At 44.6% G+C, this 19,586-nt stretch overlaps 3 protein-coding genes across 3 annotated transcripts; all 3 read right to left on the reverse strand.

Annotated features, from left to right (window-relative positions):
* Positions 1-4,197: 4,197 nt before the first annotated feature.
* LOC131262098 (epidermal growth factor receptor-like) lies at positions 4,198-6,145 on the reverse strand. Its single transcript, XM_058264022.1, has 5 exons — positions 6,055-6,145; positions 5,174-5,891; positions 4,593-5,100; positions 4,352-4,523; positions 4,198-4,277 (listed from the first exon to the last, which is right to left on the reverse strand). Exons 1-5 carry the CDS (start codon positions 6,143-6,145, stop codon positions 4,198-4,200), a joined length of 1,569 nt encoding a protein of 522 aa, XP_058120005.1.
* A 959-nt stretch (positions 6,146-7,104) lies between these two features.
* Positions 7,105-12,796, reverse strand: LOC131262106 (epidermal growth factor receptor-like). Its single transcript, XM_058264029.1, has 5 exons — positions 12,736-12,796; positions 11,873-12,587; positions 11,293-11,800; positions 11,064-11,217; positions 7,105-7,205 (listed from the first exon to the last, which is right to left on the reverse strand). Exons 1-5 carry the CDS (start codon positions 12,794-12,796, stop codon positions 7,105-7,107), a joined length of 1,539 nt encoding a protein of 512 aa, XP_058120012.1.
* A 1,457-nt stretch (positions 12,797-14,253) lies between these two features.
* LOC131262109 (epidermal growth factor receptor-like) lies at positions 14,254-17,596 on the reverse strand. The gene is made up of 4 exons (XM_058264032.1): positions 17,587-17,596; positions 15,225-15,936; positions 14,644-15,151; positions 14,254-14,574 (listed from the first exon to the last, which is right to left on the reverse strand). The coding sequence occupies exons 1-4, from the start codon at positions 17,594-17,596 to the stop codon at positions 14,254-14,256; spliced, it is 1,551 nt and encodes a 516-aa protein (XP_058120015.1).
* Positions 17,597-19,586: the final 1,990 nt, after the last annotated feature.

Below are 19,586 nucleotides of genomic sequence, written 5' to 3' on the forward strand. Positions count from 1 at the left end.
TGAAACACCATCTGCAATTGCAGATCGTTCTTTCCGCCTCCATCGGAACAGTCGTTACATAATTGCATACCTGTCCCGAGTGGATCCACGGAGTGTTTTTCGTTACTTGAAACCCAAATCGGACTCGGACTTTGGATTACGGCCAGAGAGAGGATCATCCCCTCGGAGGAAAGTGGATCGGTGGAAAAAAAATCTGCATCCAAATCTCGACACAATACGACGCAACCTGCCGAAACCTTCTGAGGAGCTTCTCAAATGCGAACGAAATCGCGTTGGTGAAGCAACAAAGAATGTCTCTCGAGTTGCGTGTCCATCTGGGATCAAACTGGGCATGGGAAATCAATTATCTTATTTTCCCGTCAAGCAGCGAGAAGCGATCTTCTATTTGCCTGCTGTCCCATCCCTGAACCTGATTCCGCTGTAATGTTGATCAATGACAGCTCAACGTCCGTCCGTCGATGCCGTCCGTGATTTTATAACATGTAAAACCTTCGATGGGAAAAAGTACAAACCCTAGAACTCCCCCGTCAACCGGCCCTCGACTACGGTGACTATCTTATCGGGTCGCCTCTGGTGGTTTGCATGAACTCGAACAACCTCGGTCTGTGGCCTTTGGGGTTGGACGACCTTTATCATTGCGCAGTCGATTTAATATGCGTCAAACCAACTATACATTGGGTGTATGACATTAACGACAGAATATCGTCAGTTAGAACAACATAGTATAAATAAAAGTCAATGTTTTAAATCACCAAAGTAGATAAAACATTTACAAAAACTGACGTAACGGATAAATTAAAAGAAAATTATAAGAAATAGGTTTACAGGCCACCCCAAATCGTGATATTCGGAGGGTGGCAAATAAAACCCTCGGACGTCAGTTTTGCGGCCAGGCGTCAGCAAAATTTGACGGTGCAGATCGCGTCACGCATGAGAAAAATGGCCATTTCCGGTTTCAGTTTCCTTTGTGCTGAAGAATGATAAATTTGACTCAAATTACACCAGACGGGCCGACAAGTTTTGTTACCAAAAACCGTCCTAACCCCTTTCCGTTTCCAAATGAACGGTTGGGCGGCCTCTCAACATTATCCCGCAGCCCAAAACACATTAATTGACACGTAAGCACACTAAACGTCCTAAAAGAACGAAAAGACGAAGTAAAGGGGTGGTTATAAGACATTTCCGAATGTTTCGAATCGATTGGCGCTATGAAAGACCGTTGGTGTGTGTGTGTATGGTTGTTGCTGTCTGTATAAATAATTTATGACGCAATAAGATTTGCTTGATCGAGCTGCTGTTGCGCGCTGGGCGTCGATTGGGATCGCGTGGGAGCCATTTACCTTGAGATGCGAATGTTGCCTCGATCGCACTCCTAGAGTACACCCTTCCAGCTCCACGACCAGTGAGGGGAAAGGCGAACAGAAAAAATACTTTCGACCAACAACTTATGGAGGTTTTAATATAAAGTGTTAATGATGCGTGCGGGCAAACAGCACCTTACACCGATTTGGCATCCGACCCGAAGATAATCGCGTCCAAAAATATGAAGACGATTTATTCATGTGCTTCAAGTCGAATTCGACGAAATACTCGACACGTCATGAAATGTATGTCATGAACGAACGAACACATTCCGAGGACGGAGACGAAAAAAAAGCATAACTCTTCTTGAAACAATGATTGGTCAGTGTGTCTATTTATATCGCCACGCTCTCGGCAGCGTACGCAATAAACTTCTCCCTTCACCTTGCAATCGATTCTCGGACCATTCTCGTACAAGATGGTTTTCCCAGTGAATGAGTTGTTTTTACACACAAAACTTGATCTTTAGGAGGTGATGGATATAATTTTGATGTTAACGATCCTCGCCAAACCTACCTCTCATTTCGTTGATCTCGTGCTTGTGGGTGAAGTCCTTCATGTAGCATCGGGCGGGCGTAACCAGCAGCCCCAGCATCAGCACGAACCTCGTTATCGTCGGCAACGATAAGAAACCCATCTTCACTGTTTTATCACTCGCACACGCAATCAAACACTGACTCACTCTCTCTTTCTCTCTCTTTACAAACTCAAATAAAAGGTGGGTAAGCAAACAACCCAAAACTGTCGACTGTCGCAATCTTCTCACTGAAGCTGGAACCACTTGTTGCACATTGCCACCCCGTCGATGGGGGGCCTGTATTTTCTTCTTCAACCGACCGACTCGCGTTCCGGCCAAGTTTAATTGGATTTTGGGCACGAACTTTTCACGTTTGGGTTTCCTGCTGCTGCTGTTGTTTTCTCTCGCCACTCCAAAACCAAGGAACGTATGTGCGGTCTTTGTGTGTTAATTGAAAACAACCGACCGGAGCACGCAAAGCATCATCCTCGCTGGTGCGAAATGGTGCGTAAATTTTCCCGTTTGTTTTTTTTTCAATCGACACCCGAACGACGGTGGGTTTCCCGGTCGTGGCGACCTGTTGCCATCGAAGGCGCTGCTAAAGGATGGGCGTTTTACGGGGTGGGCAACCTTCGTCAAGAAATCAACACACTTGCCCGCTCGGGAGCACCAAGTAACGGGTTCGTTTAGTCAGTGGAAAGTGAGGCTTTGGACCCGTTCGGAATGGAACACTGAGTTTTACAGGAAGCTGTACTGATGTAGTAAGATAATGGCTGTTCTAAACGACGCAGTACCTCGATCGGGCACTTGCGCAAATAAATATACTTTTTATCTTAGTTGCACTGCACTGCCCCGTTCACGGAGAGATATTTTTACTATTTCATCAACACCACACACTTGTTGCCTTCACAATCACGATCGTTGTTATTGTTGACACGCGCGCACACTTGTCGATCGTTTCGCGAACACTCCGGAATCACCGCTCCAGCAGGTTTTCCCTGCGACATTATGGAACTACCCGGCCAATTTTCGGCTTTCCTTTCCGATTCTTGCACCATGCGGCGCCAAGCGTTTCACCGAAAACTGTTTTCATTCAACGATCTCCATTCAACCCCACGACGTTTTAGGCGGAAAGGGGAACCCTTCACTTCGGTCGGGGTTTCGTTGTTTTATTGTTATGTTTCGCTACACAACATACCGTAACACGCACACACATGCACACCTGTTTGTTCGAACGTAGAAAAGCGTCACAACACGGCGGGGCAACCTTCATCTCACGACGCCGCGCTGGTCACCGGAATGAAACCGAAACAACATTTGAAGAACACTTCCACGTCGTGGCACACCGTAGGCATCCTTCGCCGATGGACCGAAGGGGTGGGATGGCGGTTGCTGGATGCGGGGACAGGTAAATATGCCCTCGGCCAACATGTACCGACAACATACACAAACACACACACGCAGAGACACACCGGTGCGCTCACTTATCTGAGGACGCTTCCCTTCGTCTTAAGTTCTTGGGGCAGACTTTCCGATGGCTTCCAAATATTCCCTACGCTCGGGACGGTCTAAAGGGCCAGCACTGCACAAAAAATGATTCCTCTTCCGTGACACGCACGCACAGCGTCCTTCCTTCTCGAACGGGTGTTTGAGCTGCACTGACGGAATCGACGCTTTCGGGGCGTCTCGATGCGCCGCGCCGTCAGCTTATCTCGCGCACACGATCGTCCGCGCGCGATCGTCCGACTCTCTCGGAGAGCACATCAATGAAACGGAATGAAAATGCGTGAGCATAGTTTTCCCAACCATTTATCTCTTTCTTTCTGTCGCTAACGATTATTTGCCCACTCGCTCTTTCAATGTTTCTTTTTCTTTTATGCTGTTGAACTCTCCAACTTACTACTCTCTCTCCCTCTCTTATGCTTTTATGCTTTTAAAACATTGTGCTGAAGTCCCCGTTGACAGAGTCTCTTACGCTCTCTCGATTTCATCACGTCATCCCTTTCCAACACTCGAACAAAAATGTACAAGTGTTGCATACAAGTTGTGCCGGGATCAGGTTTTGAATCGACGGTTATTTAACCCCACTGTCTACGACAAAAGAAATTTGTTTTGATTTGATATTTGTGTTCCGAAGTTGAGAAAAAAAAAAATGAAAATCTAACATTAACGGACACAAAAGATACACAGTTTTTAAAAGGAATTTGCATATATCGACTAATTTACGAAATTTATTTGATAGATCAAAACACACAGCAAGAAAGCTGGTACATTAGACACAAACACATTACGTTCTCCGACACAAAGAAAACTAACTTTTACTTCAGACACTGTTCCGGTCCTTTACCCCAACAACCGGCACTGGTGCACTGCTCAGAACATTCCATCCCAGCTGCACCTGTAGGAGGAAAAACAGTTGTTAACGAATCGATTTTACAACAAAGTATATCGGTTTCCACAAACAAGACTTACGGCATTTGGTAGCGTTTTGGTTCTTAAACACGATTGTCTCCTGGTCATTGCCCTTCATTATTTTATTCCAATCGATATTGTCTGCAAAGCATAGGCTGCTGTTCTCCAAGATAACAATCGAACCCGATTCGATGCGCTTTAGTGACTTTAGTTCCAATGATTGCAATGATGTCTATAACAAGCAGTACCCAATATTTGGAAAGGTATCGAAATTGAAGAGGTGAGATTCTTTAAAACATACCCGCGCAATATACACCGAGGCAAAAAAGTGCTCCTTCAGCTGACGTCCACCGACCACCTCTAGGTTGCGGAAGTAGGAAAGGTTGGTAAAGTCCGGATGATGACCCTGGATGCTGATGTAACCGGTAATCTGCTTTACGGTGGAGAACACTTCCAGCCGGTCCGGATGGATCTTGGTGTATCGCGGTCCGAACGAGAAGTTCGCAAACACCTGCTGATAGCCGTCGAACGTCTGATCGAGGATCTCCAGCGAACCCTCGATGATGATGCAGTCTTTGTACTTGCCGATGTTGTCCGAATGCACCACGCCCTCGCCGGGACATGTTTTCGGGCAGGCTCCATTGCATGGTACACATTCTCCGTTCTGTGGCATTTTGTTCGGTGGACAGGTTCGAACGCAGGCTCCGTTATCACGCAGTAGATGTTCCGGACAATTTCGTACGCATGTTGTGCCATACGCATACTTGCCATCGGGATTCGGTTCCCAGAGTGCTTTTTGAGTATTAAAGCTACCGAGGAGTAAATAATCTGAGAGGGTTAGTACTTCCTAATGGGCATTGTGTTAATTCTCAGTATACTTACATCTGTGGCCGAGGACATTTTTCCCGGCACACACCGTCATCATAGAAGTTCTTACACGCCATACAGTCCTCCTGCGTCGGACCGGTACAACCACCAGCACAGAACTGATGGCAACACTCGCCAGGCTTCGACCCAAAGCAGCGACCCTGCGAGCACTGAGGCGAACAGTTGAGCTTGCTGAACTTCTGACAGTTGTGGGCACCTTCGCCCCAGCAACCCGCTTCACACGAGTGATGGCACGGCGGACACTCCCGCTCCTGTGATGTGAAGTTGAACGTGTGCCGTATGTTACCCTGCGGATCCGACATGATCTCGTCCCAGTTGATTGTGTCTAGGTGGCACAAATTTCTATTATAAAGGATTCCCACCGATCCGCTGAGGTCACGCAATGCCGGCAGCTCGAGCGAGTTCATCTGCGAGAAGGCCACGAACAGTCCGAACTCGTCGACCCATTTGTTCAGCTTGAACATCGTTCGCCCGCGGATAATCTGAAGCCGCGGCAGGATCACCTGCGGGATGTCGACGTGGCTGATCAGCACGTACCCGGTCACCTCGCGAATGTGCTGCAGAAAGCTGATGTCGTTGCTCCCATTCTGGATCCAGGTGATCTCCAGGTTGCCATCCACGTACGTACAGTTGGTGTAGCGACCGCGCAGATTCTTGTAGTGGTTCTCGCGGTTCGGCGGCACCGACATGCGTCCGTTCGTACCGATGCATACTGCGAGAGAAAGGAAACGAAAGAGAACCACAACGGTTGGTTATGATTGCACTAAAAGACAAACGATCAGATCTCCCGTGATCCATCCTCATCTTTTCTTATCACTGTTGGTAACATTTAGAGGGGGTTTTTTAAACGTTTTTTTTTAAACGCTGCAACTTACTTTTTTCCTTCACTAACTCAGAGTGTGGGCGGGATTGTAACATCAAGGTGTCTTGTTGTGTCTCACGGCCATCCACTAGGGTTGTTGTCATCATCACAAAAATCCCCCCGGTCAGCACCACCCATAGCCACCGAAAGGCTAACCGTTGATTGTATCTCTTCATCGTGTTCTCCAACAACAAGACTATTTGAATGTTTAATCAATGCTGCAATTTATATATACTATGCTGCCACGCGAGAAACATAAAATCCGCAAAACAGAATCCTGTAGCCAGTGAACACAACCGGCTGAGCTTACGCCTGTCTGCGAACTGAGCTGCATTCGAACTAGTTCTAAACACTAGTCTGTTCCGCGGAACCGCGCAAATCGTCACGAGATGCTGGTGTTTATGTCTCAATCGCTCCTTTCTAGGAACAATAACTGTAACGGCCGATGAACCTGTGGGATAAGGAGTTTTGCTACACGTGCATACACCAGGAAACTATTCCATATGTATTTCCAGTAAACATCAAACATTATCGGCTGTATTCCTTATCAAGTGTATGAATATTGTACAATTGTACGCTGAAATATACGAAGGCATTTTCTGTGAAATTTGCTTGCAAGCTGGGTGAAAGTTACTTCAGAAATTATAATTTATTTTGCATGGTATACGATATCGCAAATTAAAAAGTATTGTTGATTAATCAGTGGAAATTATGTTAGTATATTTTATCGTTACAATAAATGTTTGTTATTATTATTGCAAATTACGAATGAACTTACCTTATCTTTGTCACAGAAAACACTTGATTTATTTGTGATGTTTTATTTGTTCCATAGTCATATTTAGAACATTGCGTTGGTGTTTTGTTTATTCTTCTCGATTTTTTATTAGTTTCAGGGTACGTGCCGTATTGTAAAGCAAAATATATTTGATAGCTCAAAACACAAAAAAAGAAAGCTTGTAAATTAGGCACACACACATTACGTTCTCTGGCACAAGGAATCGTAAATACTAATAGAGTACCCTCGATTAACGACAATCTTCCATCATTTTGGAGTCAAACGCTAATTGATAGCTTTTTTGTTTAACTTCAGACACTGTTCCGGTCCTTTGCCCCAACAACCGGCACTGGTACACTGCTCAGAACAGTCCATCCCCGATGCACCTGCAGAAGAAAAAACAGCTGTTGACGAATCGCCTCTCAAATTACTGTTACACCATGCCATGAGCTTAGATAGCAATAGCATTGAAAGCGAGTGAAGGGAGCGCGAAAGTGAGATGCAGACAATTTCGACAATTTCTACCTTGAGCTTAGATAGCAATAGCGAAGATGCCGAGCGAAGCGAGCGCCAAAGTAAGATGCACAATTTCTACGCGTCGAAATTTCCCCTAAGCGTCGAAGTTTCCCCTTAACCGCTGTGCTGTTGCTAAGGGAAACCAAATACCGTATGCGTGAAAATGTTTGCACCACCGTGTATACCATACCGTATGCGTAATAATGTTTGCACCATCGTAGTAAAATAGTTCCCGTTTTCTCTGGGCATACAAAACGAAATGAAACGTTTTCGTGATTTTGGGGACAATTTCGAATCGAACATTGCATCTACTCTTGGGAAAGGTGGTTCTTCAACGTGATGAAAATAACCAACGCAGAATAAAAATAACCAACGCAAAATAAAACTACATCCATAAGGTTGGGCCCAGTAAACGGGCCTTTTACCGGGCCCTGTAAACGGGCCACGTAAGCGGGTCCTGTTAACGGGTCGTGACACTGGGCTATGTAAACGGGTCCTGTAAATTGTTCGTGTTACCGGGCCCTGTAACCGGAACCAGTCAACGGGCCGTGTTACCGGGCCCTGTAAACAGGCCGTGCTACCGGGCTCTGTAAACGAGCTGTGTTACTGGGCCCTGTAAAAGGGCCGTCTTACCGCCGTTTACCGGGCCCTGTAAATTGGCCGTGTTACAGGGCTCTGTAAACGGGCCGTGTTACCGGGCCCTGTAAACGGGCCGTGTTACCGGGCACTGTGACCGGGTCCAGTCAACGGGTCCTATAAACGGGTCCTGTAAACGGGCCCTGTAAACGTGCACTGTAACCTGGCCCTGTAAACGGGCCGTGTTACCGGGCCCTGTAAACAGGCCGTGTTACCAGGACCTGCCAACGGGCCCTGGAACCGGGACCTGTAACTGGGCCGTGTAACCGGGCCGTTTTACCTAGTCGGTTTCTCAACAAAGTACATCGATTTCCTCAAGCAATAGGGTGAGTGAGGGTATTTTGGCCCACGTATGTAATTTTGGCCCACTTAGAAAGAAGATCAATTATTTCAATGATTTCAAATAAAAATGCCTCCTAACATTTTTTTTAGTGTTGAGGTCAATTTATTCTTGTTAAATACCAAATTTGGAGGCGATTGCATCAACATTTGTGGAGAAAATCGCTTAAAACTACGAAGCTGTCTCTTTTTCAAAAAACCATGTCGTTGGCGGATAGTTCGCCCACCTTGAGATATAAGCAACCACTGCGTAAAAAGTTCTGAAGTAATGTTTTTCTAAAGCTTTGAGTGTTTTTAGGAATTATCAAAACGTTACTTGAATTTTTAGAGCACGAGAAATAATTTTAATTTCGATGCAAAAGTGGGCCAAAATAGATGCAAGGAAATCTGATTTCGATTGGAACGAAATTTGTATGCATTTTGACACTGACAGCTGGTTGTCAGAAATTGTCTAAACGAAAATCCGGTGATCTTGGAAAAAAGTGGAAATTAAAATATCGAATTAAACATTTTATCTTCCTTATTTAACAAAAGTAAGAGTTATTAGCACAATCTAAATTATTATAAAGATTATTAAAACCATAAAACACATAAAAAAGGCATTCTTCAGGTGGGCCAAAACTGGTACACAGGTGGGCCAAAATAGAAGCATAGCGGGCCAAAATAGCGACAAAAAGTGTGTTCGGAAATTGATAATTTTTCAGTGAAAACATCAAATAAACTAAAAAATATGAATTTTAATGCATGCTTAGATAGCTACTCTACATTATCATACCCAGTTTGTCATGATATGATCGGTACAATTAATGCAACGATTTATTTTGTGGTGACCCTTCCCTAAGTGGGCCAAAATGGGTACTTTTACCCTACTTACGGCATACGGTAGCGTTTTGGTTCCTAAGTGTTGAGTTTGCGATTACAACTTCAACAATCGAGTAGGCTATAGTCATGTAGTAGACTATGATGAATGTGAAGCAAGATATTATTCTGTGTCTGTCTGTTAGCCTCATCGGATGTAATCTGTGATTCTGTTCAGTACGTGTAATAAAAGAAGAGTAGCGCAGTGGAAGCGAATCAAATAACCAACAGGTTATGGGCCCAGAATCTTGAGCGTGAAGATGGCGGATACGAATTTTTCGATTGAAAAGTTGAACGATTTCAATTATGAAATCTGGCGTTTTCGGCTGGAGTTGTTGCTGACCAAGGAAGGATTGATCGACGTAGTGAAAAATGAGAAGCCTGATACGCCTGATGCTACCTGGATTGTTAAAGATGGTAGGGCTAGAGCTTTCATTGGTTTGTCCATCGACGACAACCAAGCGTGTCACGTCATCCGTTCCGCAACTGCTAGAGAAATGTGGGAAGCTCTGCGGAAACATCATGCACGAGCCACGCTATCTTCCAAAATCCATGTTCTGAGGAAACTGATTCGTCTACAATTGCCCGAAAATGGCAACATGGCAGAACATCTTGCTGAAATAACGCAATTGTCGAACCGACTCGCAAGTATGGGAGATGCTCTGAAAGAATATTGGCTGGTTGCTATTATTTTATCCAGTCTGCATGCATCGTATGATACTTTGATAAGCGCCCTAGAAAGCCGACCAGAAGAAGATTTGAATTTACAATTCGTGAAAGGAAAGCTTCTAGATGAATGGCGGAAAAGAGTCGAGCGTGATGGCCATGGAAATGGAGAGCATTCTTGCAAGGTTGTAAGAACGAAGCAACCTGTGCAGAAGAAAAGGCTCTGCCATTATTGTAATAAAGAAGGGCATATTAGGCGCTACTGTAGGAAGCTAGAACAGGATCGATTACTGAAAAAGACGGAGGACCAAGCTGTGAACAGATCGTTTAAACAGAAGGCGCATTTGGTGGATGGAAATGCAGAAGTAGAAGTGTGTTTGGGAGCTAGATCTGAAAAGGAGAATTGCTCTGCGTCATGGATCTTCGATTCAGGAGCAACTTCTCATATGACTAGCAACGCATCGCTACTAGATGATATACGTGCAAACACCACAAATGTGAGCTTGGCTGATGGAAGGGAAACATCTGCAGCAGGGTTTGGATCTGCTAAGTTTCGATCTATTAATGGAAATGAAAAGGACATCCTTGTGAGGCTGAAACATGTGTATCATGTGCCGTCACTGTCAGGAAGTCTGCTGTCTGTAAGCAAGTTGTGTGATGAGGATTGCACAGTAACCTTTTACAAAAATGGCTGCGTTGTGAAGAAAGACGGCAAAGTGTTGATGAAAGGACAACGCAATGGAAATCTTTATCAGCTAAATACCAATGTACAGCGTACGTTGTTGGCAACGGCCGGACATAATGCTAACTGCATTGACATGTGGCATCGTCGCCTGGGTCACAGAGACCATAGTGCTGTGAAAATCATCATGTAGAAGAAATTAGGAGTTGTGTGAAAACGGAATGTTGCAACTCACTTATTGTCCCACAGAACACATGGTGGCTGACATCTTTACCAAGCCACTAGGAACAACAAAGTTCAAGAAGTTATCTAGGTTGTTAGGTTTGACCTAAGGGAATTGTTGAAGCGGTTGTGATTGAGGAGGAGTGTTGAGTTTGCGATTACAACTTCAACAATCGAGTAGGCTATAGTCATGTAGTAGACTATGATGAATGTGAAGCAAGATATTATTCTGTGTCTGTCTGTTAGCCTCATCGGATGTAATCTGTGATTCTGTTCAGTACGTGTAATAAAAGAAGAGTAGCGCAGTGGAAGCGAATCAAATAACCAACACTAAGCACGATTGTGTCCTGGTCATTGCTCTTCGTGATTTTGCTCCAATCGATGTTGTCCGCAAAGCATAGGCTGCTGTTCTCCAAGATAACGATCGAACCCGATTCGACGCGCTTTAGTGACTTTAGCTCCAATGATCGCAATGATGTCTATAACAAGCAGTACCCAATATTTGAGGTAGGTAAGGTGTTCAAGTTGAAGAGGTGAGATTCTTCAAAACATACCTTTACGATGTACACCGAGGCAAAAAAGTGCTCCTTAAGCTGACGTCCACCGACCACCTCTAGGTTGCGAAAATACGAAAGGTTGGTAAAGTCCGGATGATCGCCCTGGATGTTGATATAACCGGTAATCTCCTTGACGGTGGAGAACACTTCCAACCGGTCCGGGTGGATCTTGGTGTATCGCGGTCCAAACGTGAAGTTCGCAAACACCTGCTGATAGCCGGCGAACGTCTGATCGAGGATCTCCAGCGAACCCTCGATGATGATGCAGTCTTTGTACTTGCCGATGTTGTCCGAATGCACCACGCCCTCGCCGGGACATGTTTTCGGGCAGGGTCCATTGAATGGTACACATTCTCCGTTCTGTGGCATCTTGTTCGGTAGACAGGTACGAACGCAGGCTCCGTTATCACGCAGTAGATGTTCCGGACAGTTTCGCACGCATGTTGTGCCATACACATACTTGCCATCGGGATTCGGTTCCCAGAGGTAGTTTGTTGGGTTATAGCTGGTGAAAAGAAAAAATACGTTGAGGTTAGTACTTCCTGATCGACGTTTGATGAATCCTCAGTCTACTTACATCTGCATCGGAGGACACTCCTGCTTACACACACCGTCATCGTAGAAGTTCTTGCACGCCAGACAATCCTGCTGGGTCGGACCGGTACAACCACCGGCGCAGAACTGATGGCAACACTCACCAGGCTTCGACCCAAAGCAGCGACCCTGCGAGCACTGAGGCGAACAGTTGAGCTTGCTGAACTTCTGGCAGTTGTGTGCACCTTCGCCCCAGCAACCCGCTTCACACGAGTGATGGCACGACGGACATTGCGTTGGCATCATTTGGAATGAGTGTTTAATCCTACCCTGCGGATCCGAGATGATCTCGTCCCAGTTGATCGTGTCTAGGTGACACAGGTTGTAGTTGTTGAAGATCCCCGCCGAGCCGTTGATGATGTCACGCAACGCCGGCAGCTCGAGCGTGTTCATCTGCGAGAAGGACACGAACAGCCCGAACTCGTCGTCCCATTTGTTCAGCTTGAACATCGTTCGCCCGCGGATAATCTGAAGCCGCGGCAGGATCACCTGCGGGATGTCGACGTGGCTGATCAGCACGTACCCGGTCACCTCGCGAATGTGCTGCAGAAAGCTTAAATCGATGCTGCCATTCTGGATCCAGGTGATCTCCAGGTTGCCATCCACGTATGTACAGTTGGTGTAGCGACCGCGCAGATTCTTGTAGTGGTTCTCGCGGTTCGGCGGCACCGACATGCGTCCGTTCGTACCGATGCATACTGCGAGAGAAAGGGAGCGAAAGAGAGCCACAACGATTGGTTACGATTGCACTAAAAAACAAACGATCAGAGCTCCCGTGATCCATCCTCATGTTTTGTAACATTTAGGGGGGTTTTTTAAACGTTTTTTTTAAGCGCTGCAACTTACTTTTTTCCTTCACTAACATGTCTTGTTGTGTCTCGCGGCCATCCACTAGGGTTGTTGTCATCATCACAAAAATCCCCCCGGTCAGGACCACCCATAGCCACCGAAAAGCTAAACGTTGATTGTATCTCTTCATCGTGTCGGCAATTCCTACAACAAGACTATTTGAATGTTCTCAGCACTGTACCTCCCAATACAACCCTCCCAATTGTAGTGATCGCTTCTAAACAGAAGAAAGCCCGCACACTATTTACACTTAGAGAGATTGGTCAATTTACAATATTTGGAAAAACTAATTAATAAATCAGCAACGATAGAGGTGTCATCGAATTTTTTAAAACTCAAATTTTGTTTTAAACTGAAACGCGATTTATTGTAGAGTAACTGGCAATCTATGGAATGATAGATGCTTACCAAGCAGGTGTGCTTGAATTTACGAACGAATCTACTTCTTAATACGGTTCTTCAAAACTTAAATTTTTCATATGGAATACGCTGCCACGCGAGAAACATAAAATCCGCAAAACAAAATCTTGTAATCAGTTAACACAACCGGCCGAGCTTACGCCTGTCTGCGAACTAACCTGCATTCGAACTCTAAACACGTCTATTCCGCGGAACCGCGCAAATCGTCACGAGATGTTGGTGGTCATGTCTCAATCGCTCCTTTCAAGGTAATGCTGAGGATTGGGAGTCTGTTCGTACTGATGTATAAGGGTCGAGTGACGAACCTGTGGGATAACGATTGTTTGTTTTTTTGTGGGATCCATGTGGGATAAGGAGTCTTGCTACACTCGCACGGTCGACCAGATAACTGTTACATATGTATTTCCAGTAAACATGAAACATCTTCGGTTGTATTCCTTATCAAGCGTAAGAATGTTGTTCAATTGTACGCTGAAATTTACGAAGCCATTTTTTGGGCACGATTACACTATATCTACCTGAACCAATACCTCCAAATATAATACCAGCTTATGTAAAACAATCCCGGAACTTTTGACAAGAGAGAACGCGACCTTTTTTCGGCGCGCCAATGTTGCTTCCGATAACGGCAAAGTTAAACTTAACAAGCCCAAAGTGCTTCCTAACGATGCCAAACAAAAGCCTTGCGCGTGCAATTGACTGCCTACTACCGGCAAATAGCAGCTTGATACGGACGAATTGGCCCTGAAAACAGTGTATTATTACAAATTACGAATGAACTTACCTTATCTTTGTTACAGAAAACACTTGATTTATTTGCGATGTTTTATTTGTTCCATAGTCATATTTAGAACATTGCGTGGGTGTTTTGTTTATTCTTCTCGATTTTTTATTAGTTTCACGGTACGTGCCGTATTGTAAAGCAAAATATATTTGATAGCTCAAAACACAAAAACAGAAAGCTTGTAAATTAGGCCCAAACACATTACGTTCTCTGGCACAAGGAATCGTAAATACTAAAAGATTCCCCTCGATTAACAACAATCTTCCTTGATTCTGAAGTCAAACGTTAATTGATAGCTTTTTTGTTTTACTTCAGACACTGTTCCGGTCCTTTGCCCCAACAACCGGCACTGGTACACTGCTCAGAACAGTCCATCCCCGATGCACCTGCAGGAGGAAAAACAGCTGTTGACGAATCGGTTTCTCAACAAAGTACATCGATTTCCTCAAACGATACTTACGGCATTTGGTAGCGTTTTGGTTCTTAAACACGATTGTCTCCTGGTCATTGCCCTTCATTATTTGACTCCAATCGATATTGTCCGCAAAGCATAGGCTGCTGTTCTCCAAGATAACGATCGAACCCGATTCGACGCGCTTTAAAGATTTTAGCTCCAATGATCGCAACGATGTCTGTAACAAGCAGTGCCCAATATTTGGAAAGGTCTCGAAATTGAAGAGGCGAGATTCTTTAAAACATACCTCCGTTATATACACCGAGGCAGAATAAGTCCCCTTCAGCTGACGTCCACCGACCACCTCCAGATTTCGGAAGTACGAAAGGTTGGTAAAGTGCGGATGATTACCCTGGATGCTGATGTAACCGGTAATCTCCTTGACGGTGGAGAATACCTCTAGCTGGTGGGGTTCGATCCCCCTGTACCACGGTCCGAACGAGAAGTTGGCGAACAGCTGCTCATAACCAATGAACGTCTCATCGAGGATCTCAAGGGAACCATTAATGGTGTTGCAATCTTTGTACTTGCCGATGTTACCAGAGTGCACCACGCCCTCGCCGGGACATGTTTTCGGGCAAGGTCCATTGCATGGTACACATTCTCCGTGCTGAGGCATCTTGTTTGGCGGACAGGCCGGAACGCACACACCATTATTACGCAGTAGATTTTTCGGGCAGTTTCGCAAACATTTTGTGCCATACGCATACTTGCCATCGGGATTCGGTTCCCAGAGTGCTTTTCGAATATTAAAACTACCGAAGAGTAAATAATCTGATAGGGTTAGTACTCCCTAATGGGCATTGTTTTAATTCTCAGTATACTTACATCTGTGGCCGAGGACATTTTTCCCGGCACACACCGTCATCATAGAAGTTCTTACACGCCATACAGTCCTCCTGCGTCGGACCGGTACAACCTCCAGCACAGAATTGATGGCAACACTCGCCAGGCTTCGACCCAAAGCAGCGACCCTGCGAGCACTGAGGCGAACAGTTGAGCTTGCTGAACTTCTGACAGTTGTGTGCACCTTCGCCCCAGCAACCCGCCTCACACGAGTGATGGCACGGCGGACATTGCTTAAACATAAATTGGAATGAGTGTTCAATCCTACCCTGCGGATCCGAGATGATCTCGTCCCAGTTGATCGTGTTTAGGTGGCACAAATTTCCGTTGTACAGTATTCCCACCGATCCGCTGAGGACGTCACGCAACGCCGGCAGCTCGAGCGTGTTCATCTGCGAGCTAATCACCAGCAATCCGAACCCATTGCCCCCCCATTTGTTGAGTTTGAACAGCGTTTGGCCACGGATGATCTGAAGTCGCGGCAGGATCACCTGCGGGATGTCGACGTGGTTGATCAGCACGTACCCGGTCACCTCGCGAATGTGCTGCAGGAAGCTGAAGTCGTAGGACCTACTCAGGATCCAGCTGATCTCCAGGTTACCTTCCACGTACGTACAGTTGGTATAGCGATCGCGCAGATTCTTGTTGTGGTCCTCCGATGGCATCGACAGACGGATGTTCGTACCGAAGCACGCTGTCAACCAAAAAGGGAACGAAAGAGAGCCACAGAGGTTGGTTATGATTGCGCTACAAGACAAACGATCAGAGCTCCCGTGATCTATCCCCATCTTTTCTTATCAACTTTTGGAACATTAGGGGATTTTTTAACGTTTTTTTTAACGCTGCAACTTACTTTTTTCCTTCACTAACTCAGACTGTGCCTGCTCCAAGGTTGGACGGGATTGTAACATCAAACGGTCTTGTTGTGTCTCGCGGCCATCCACTTGGGTTGTTGTCATCATCACAAAAATCCCCCCGGTCAGGACCACCCATAGCCACCGAAAGGCTAAACGTTGATTGTATCTCTTCATCGTGTCGGCAATTCCTACAACAAGACTATTTGAATTATTGTTCTCAGCACTGTTCTGGTTCTTGGACTGTCTTCTTTTTTCTATTGCCCCAACCCTCCCAACGGTAGTGATCGCTTCGAAACTGAAGAAACACCGTACTCAGAGAATATGATCAATTTGCAATATTCGAAAAAACTAAGCAATAAAAATAGTGACTGTACAGACGCCATCGGATTATGTAAAACCGACATTTTGTTTTTAACCTCCTCAGTCCAATGATTGTAGGATAAGCTGATTTACATTACAAGCACTTTTTGAAAGCTCGATTTATTGCGGAATTCGTATGAAGGAAACAATACTACGAAGGCTTTACACAAATAACGGGTGATCTATGGAATGATAAACGCTTACCTCGTATGCTTGAATTTGCGAACGAATCTGGTTCTTAAAAATTTAAATTTTTAGATAGAATATGCTGCCACAACAAAATCCGCACAAGATAAGCCTGTAATCGGTGAACACAACCGATCGAGCTTACGCCTATCTGCGAACTGACTTGCATTCGAACTCGTCCTATACTCGTCTGCTCCACGGAACCGCGCAAATCGTCACGAAACGTTGGTGGTCATGTCTCAATCGATCCTTTCTACGCAACACTGAGGATTAGGAGTTCGTTCGTACTAATGTATAAGGGTCGGGCGACGATCATTTGGGATAAGGAATCCTGTTACACGGCAAGACGACTATTATGTATACATATATTTACAATAAGCAACAAACTCCTTCGACTGTATTACTTACGAAATGAAGAATTCTCGTACAATTTTACGCTGAAATATTTAAATTATCTGTAATAATCGGTTGAAGCAAGCAGGATGAAAGTTATTTTAGAAGTTATAATTTATTTTGTATATTATACGATTTCACTAAACAAAAAAATTTTGGTGATTAATCAGTGGAAATAATATTAGTATATTTTATCATTACAATAAATGTATGTTATTCTGAATTACGAGTGAACTTACCTTATCTTTGTCACAGAAAACACTTGATTTTCATATTAAGAACATTGCGTGGGTGTTTTGTTTATTCTTCTCGATTTTTTATTTCATAGTGTATTCATTTGGTTTGCTTTATTGTGACTGTTGTTTTGTTTTGCAGGACTTACATGCTTTTGCAAGCTATTTTTTCCACTATTGGTAGTACCCTATTACGCGTTGCTCGTTTGCATTATCTCTTTTCTTCTCCTCGTGTGTCGGCAAAAGTGTGCGCGCAGCATCGTCAAATCCCTATGCTTTTCTAACTGTTGTATGTTTTGTTTTTCGCTCGCTTACCTCTTTCCATCTTGTTCATTGCATTTCTTGTAAGTACTGTGGCATTTTGGTTTAGATTTATCTTTTCTAATAGTTTTTTTCCTTTCTACTGTGGCGCTGGGTTTAGCTGATGAATTGTAAGCATTTGCAGAATCCAGAGTTCATCCACTGTACGTCTGCGTCCAGTGCTTTAGCAGCTAAGAGATATCAGCACTAGCTTTGAAAAGTGTTTGCAGCCACGGATATCCGCATTCAATCAATTATGCATTTAAGTTCATCCGCGTGATGCATGCTGTTTTATTTTATAATTTCTCCATATTTTTCCATACTGTTACTATTCATTTTTATTGAGAACGAAAACTTTAAATGAATAAATTTATACAAATTACTTGACAAGCAGTTGTTATAATTTCACTTTTAACAATTTTCTTTAAAGAATCCTTGCAATGCTGTGATTTTTAAGGGTGTAAAGTCGCTAACCTTAAATGTTTATATCAGATCAATGTGACGTGCCGTATATAAAATATTGTACTACCACCAAACCAAACAAGCATCTCTAATCGTTCAATTTGATGTTGCTACCGGTAGTCTGGGTTCGGAAAAATCCTTACCAAAATCAACTCCGATTGTGCGGGGCGAAGGCAAAACATATTTGATATTTCCTCAAACCACTACCCCTGCTTTCCGCTCGCTGGTGGCTCTATCATTTTCATCCAATTTCAATAATCAATGATTAGGCACTCAAGTGTAACATAAATCTATTTTAGTCGGCTCTATCCGGTGTCCGGTCCACCCTTGCATGGGGCACGGCTGCGCTGTCGTATGAATCTGGTGTTTCAGCTGTTTCAGTTAAACGTTTCTTCACTTATTTGGAACCGTTCCTTGCTAGGCGGCATGTAAAGTTCACTGTTCAAATGTCGCATGCTCATCCGAAAATAGCTTTTGCTACGGGACCTGCTTGCACTAGTGGTTCCCTCCTGCCGCACCTATCACAATGGTTCCACCACGCAGGAAAATGCCAGCGAGCAAGTGTTCGTCCGGCGCGGCATTGCTTAGTAACGAGTAAGTGTTTGTATGCTAGCGGGACATGCTTACTTCGATCGCGCTAAAGCGAAATCCATTTGTAACACACTGAAATCGTGACATATACCGGCGTCGACCGTACAAAACCAAACCAAACCGTTTGAAGCGTTCTGCTGGAACCGGGGAGGGGCAAGCGTACAGCTACGAACTAGCTACGCGGTCCAGGGTTGTGCTAGGCGTTCGGTTAAGAATAAGTAGATCGTTCCCGCTACCCCTTAACCATTCCCTTCCTTGAGCGAGGCTGCACCCTCGTATCGACAGTTAACAACTCCAAGCGTACCCTTTGAGCAGCAGCTGGACTACTTTGTAGGCGAAAATAGCTCCGTATGCGAATAAATGTGTTCATAGATGCGTCTATTCACTACCGCTGGCAGGAACTATTTCCCACCAGCATAAAACTACACATACACACACACGCAGAGGCATGCTGCTTGTAGCCCGGATCAATGATCCTGGGTTGTCAAACGTTCGATACGTTTCATAGTTGTGAAGAAAAAGGGGGCCTAGAGCTACTGCCAAGCTAACACATGGGAAGTATCTACAGATAGTAAGTATCGTTATGTCCTATGTAAGTTTTTAGTACTGCACATTTTCACGTTCTTTGCCTTACAATTGATGGTAGTATTGCTGAAGGTGGTTGAATACTGATAAATGTAAAGTTGTTAACCATCAATAGCATAACAAGGACAGATAAATAACAAATTTAAGAATCGGAATGTCTCAATACTTAAGCATAGGACCTTAGAAAATACATTAGACTTTGTTGTTAATCCACAAATTGTTTTTAAATAAATCAACTGCGTGGAAACTAAATCTATTAAATTTCACCATCAACAGATACTACCAACAGTTGCAAAACCCATCCACAGATGGTCCAAAGCACCTCTCCAGCGGGGACTATTAAAGGACAAAGTTAAGATCAATAATAACCGCGACAG

Source organism: Anopheles coustani, chromosome 2 (assembly GCF_943734705.1).
Source record: "Anopheles coustani chromosome 2, idAnoCousDA_361_x.2, whole genome shotgun sequence".
In the NCBI taxonomy this organism is placed as follows: domain Eukaryota; kingdom Metazoa; phylum Arthropoda; class Insecta; order Diptera; family Culicidae; genus Anopheles; species Anopheles coustani.

Bases quoted from the DNA above. Each gene is read 5' to 3' on its own strand.
- LOC131262098 (XM_058264022.1), bottom strand. From the start codon at position 6,145: ATGACAACAACCCTAGTGGATGGCCGTGAGACACAACAAGACACCTTG. The intron at 4,524-4,592 runs GTATGTTTTAAA...TGCTTGTTATAG, and splicing joins CCTCGGTGTATATTGCGCGG to ACATCATTGCAATCATTGGA. The intron at 4,278-4,351 runs GTAAGTCTTGTT...TTCCTCCTACAG, and splicing joins CCAAAACGCTACCAAATGCC to GTGCAGCTGGGATGGAATGT.
- LOC131262106 (XM_058264029.1), bottom strand. From the start codon at position 12,796: ATGACAACAACCCTAGTGGATGGCCGCGAGACACAACAAGACATGTTA. The intron at 11,801-11,872 runs GTAAGTAGACTG...TCTTTTCACCAG, and splicing joins GAGTGTCCTCCGATGCAGAT to CTATAACCCAACAAACTACC. The intron at 11,218-11,292 runs GTATGTTTTGAA...TGCTTGTTATAG, and splicing joins CCTCGGTGTACATCGTAAAG to ACATCATTGCGATCATTGGA.
- LOC131262109 (XM_058264032.1), bottom strand. The intron at 15,152-15,224 runs GTAAGTATACTG...ACTCTTCGGTAG, and splicing joins AAATGTCCTCGGCCACAGAT to TTTTAATATTCGAAAAGCAC. The intron at 14,575-14,643 runs GTATGTTTTAAA...TGCTTGTTACAG, and splicing joins CCTCGGTGTATATAACGGAG to ACATCGTTGCGATCATTGGA.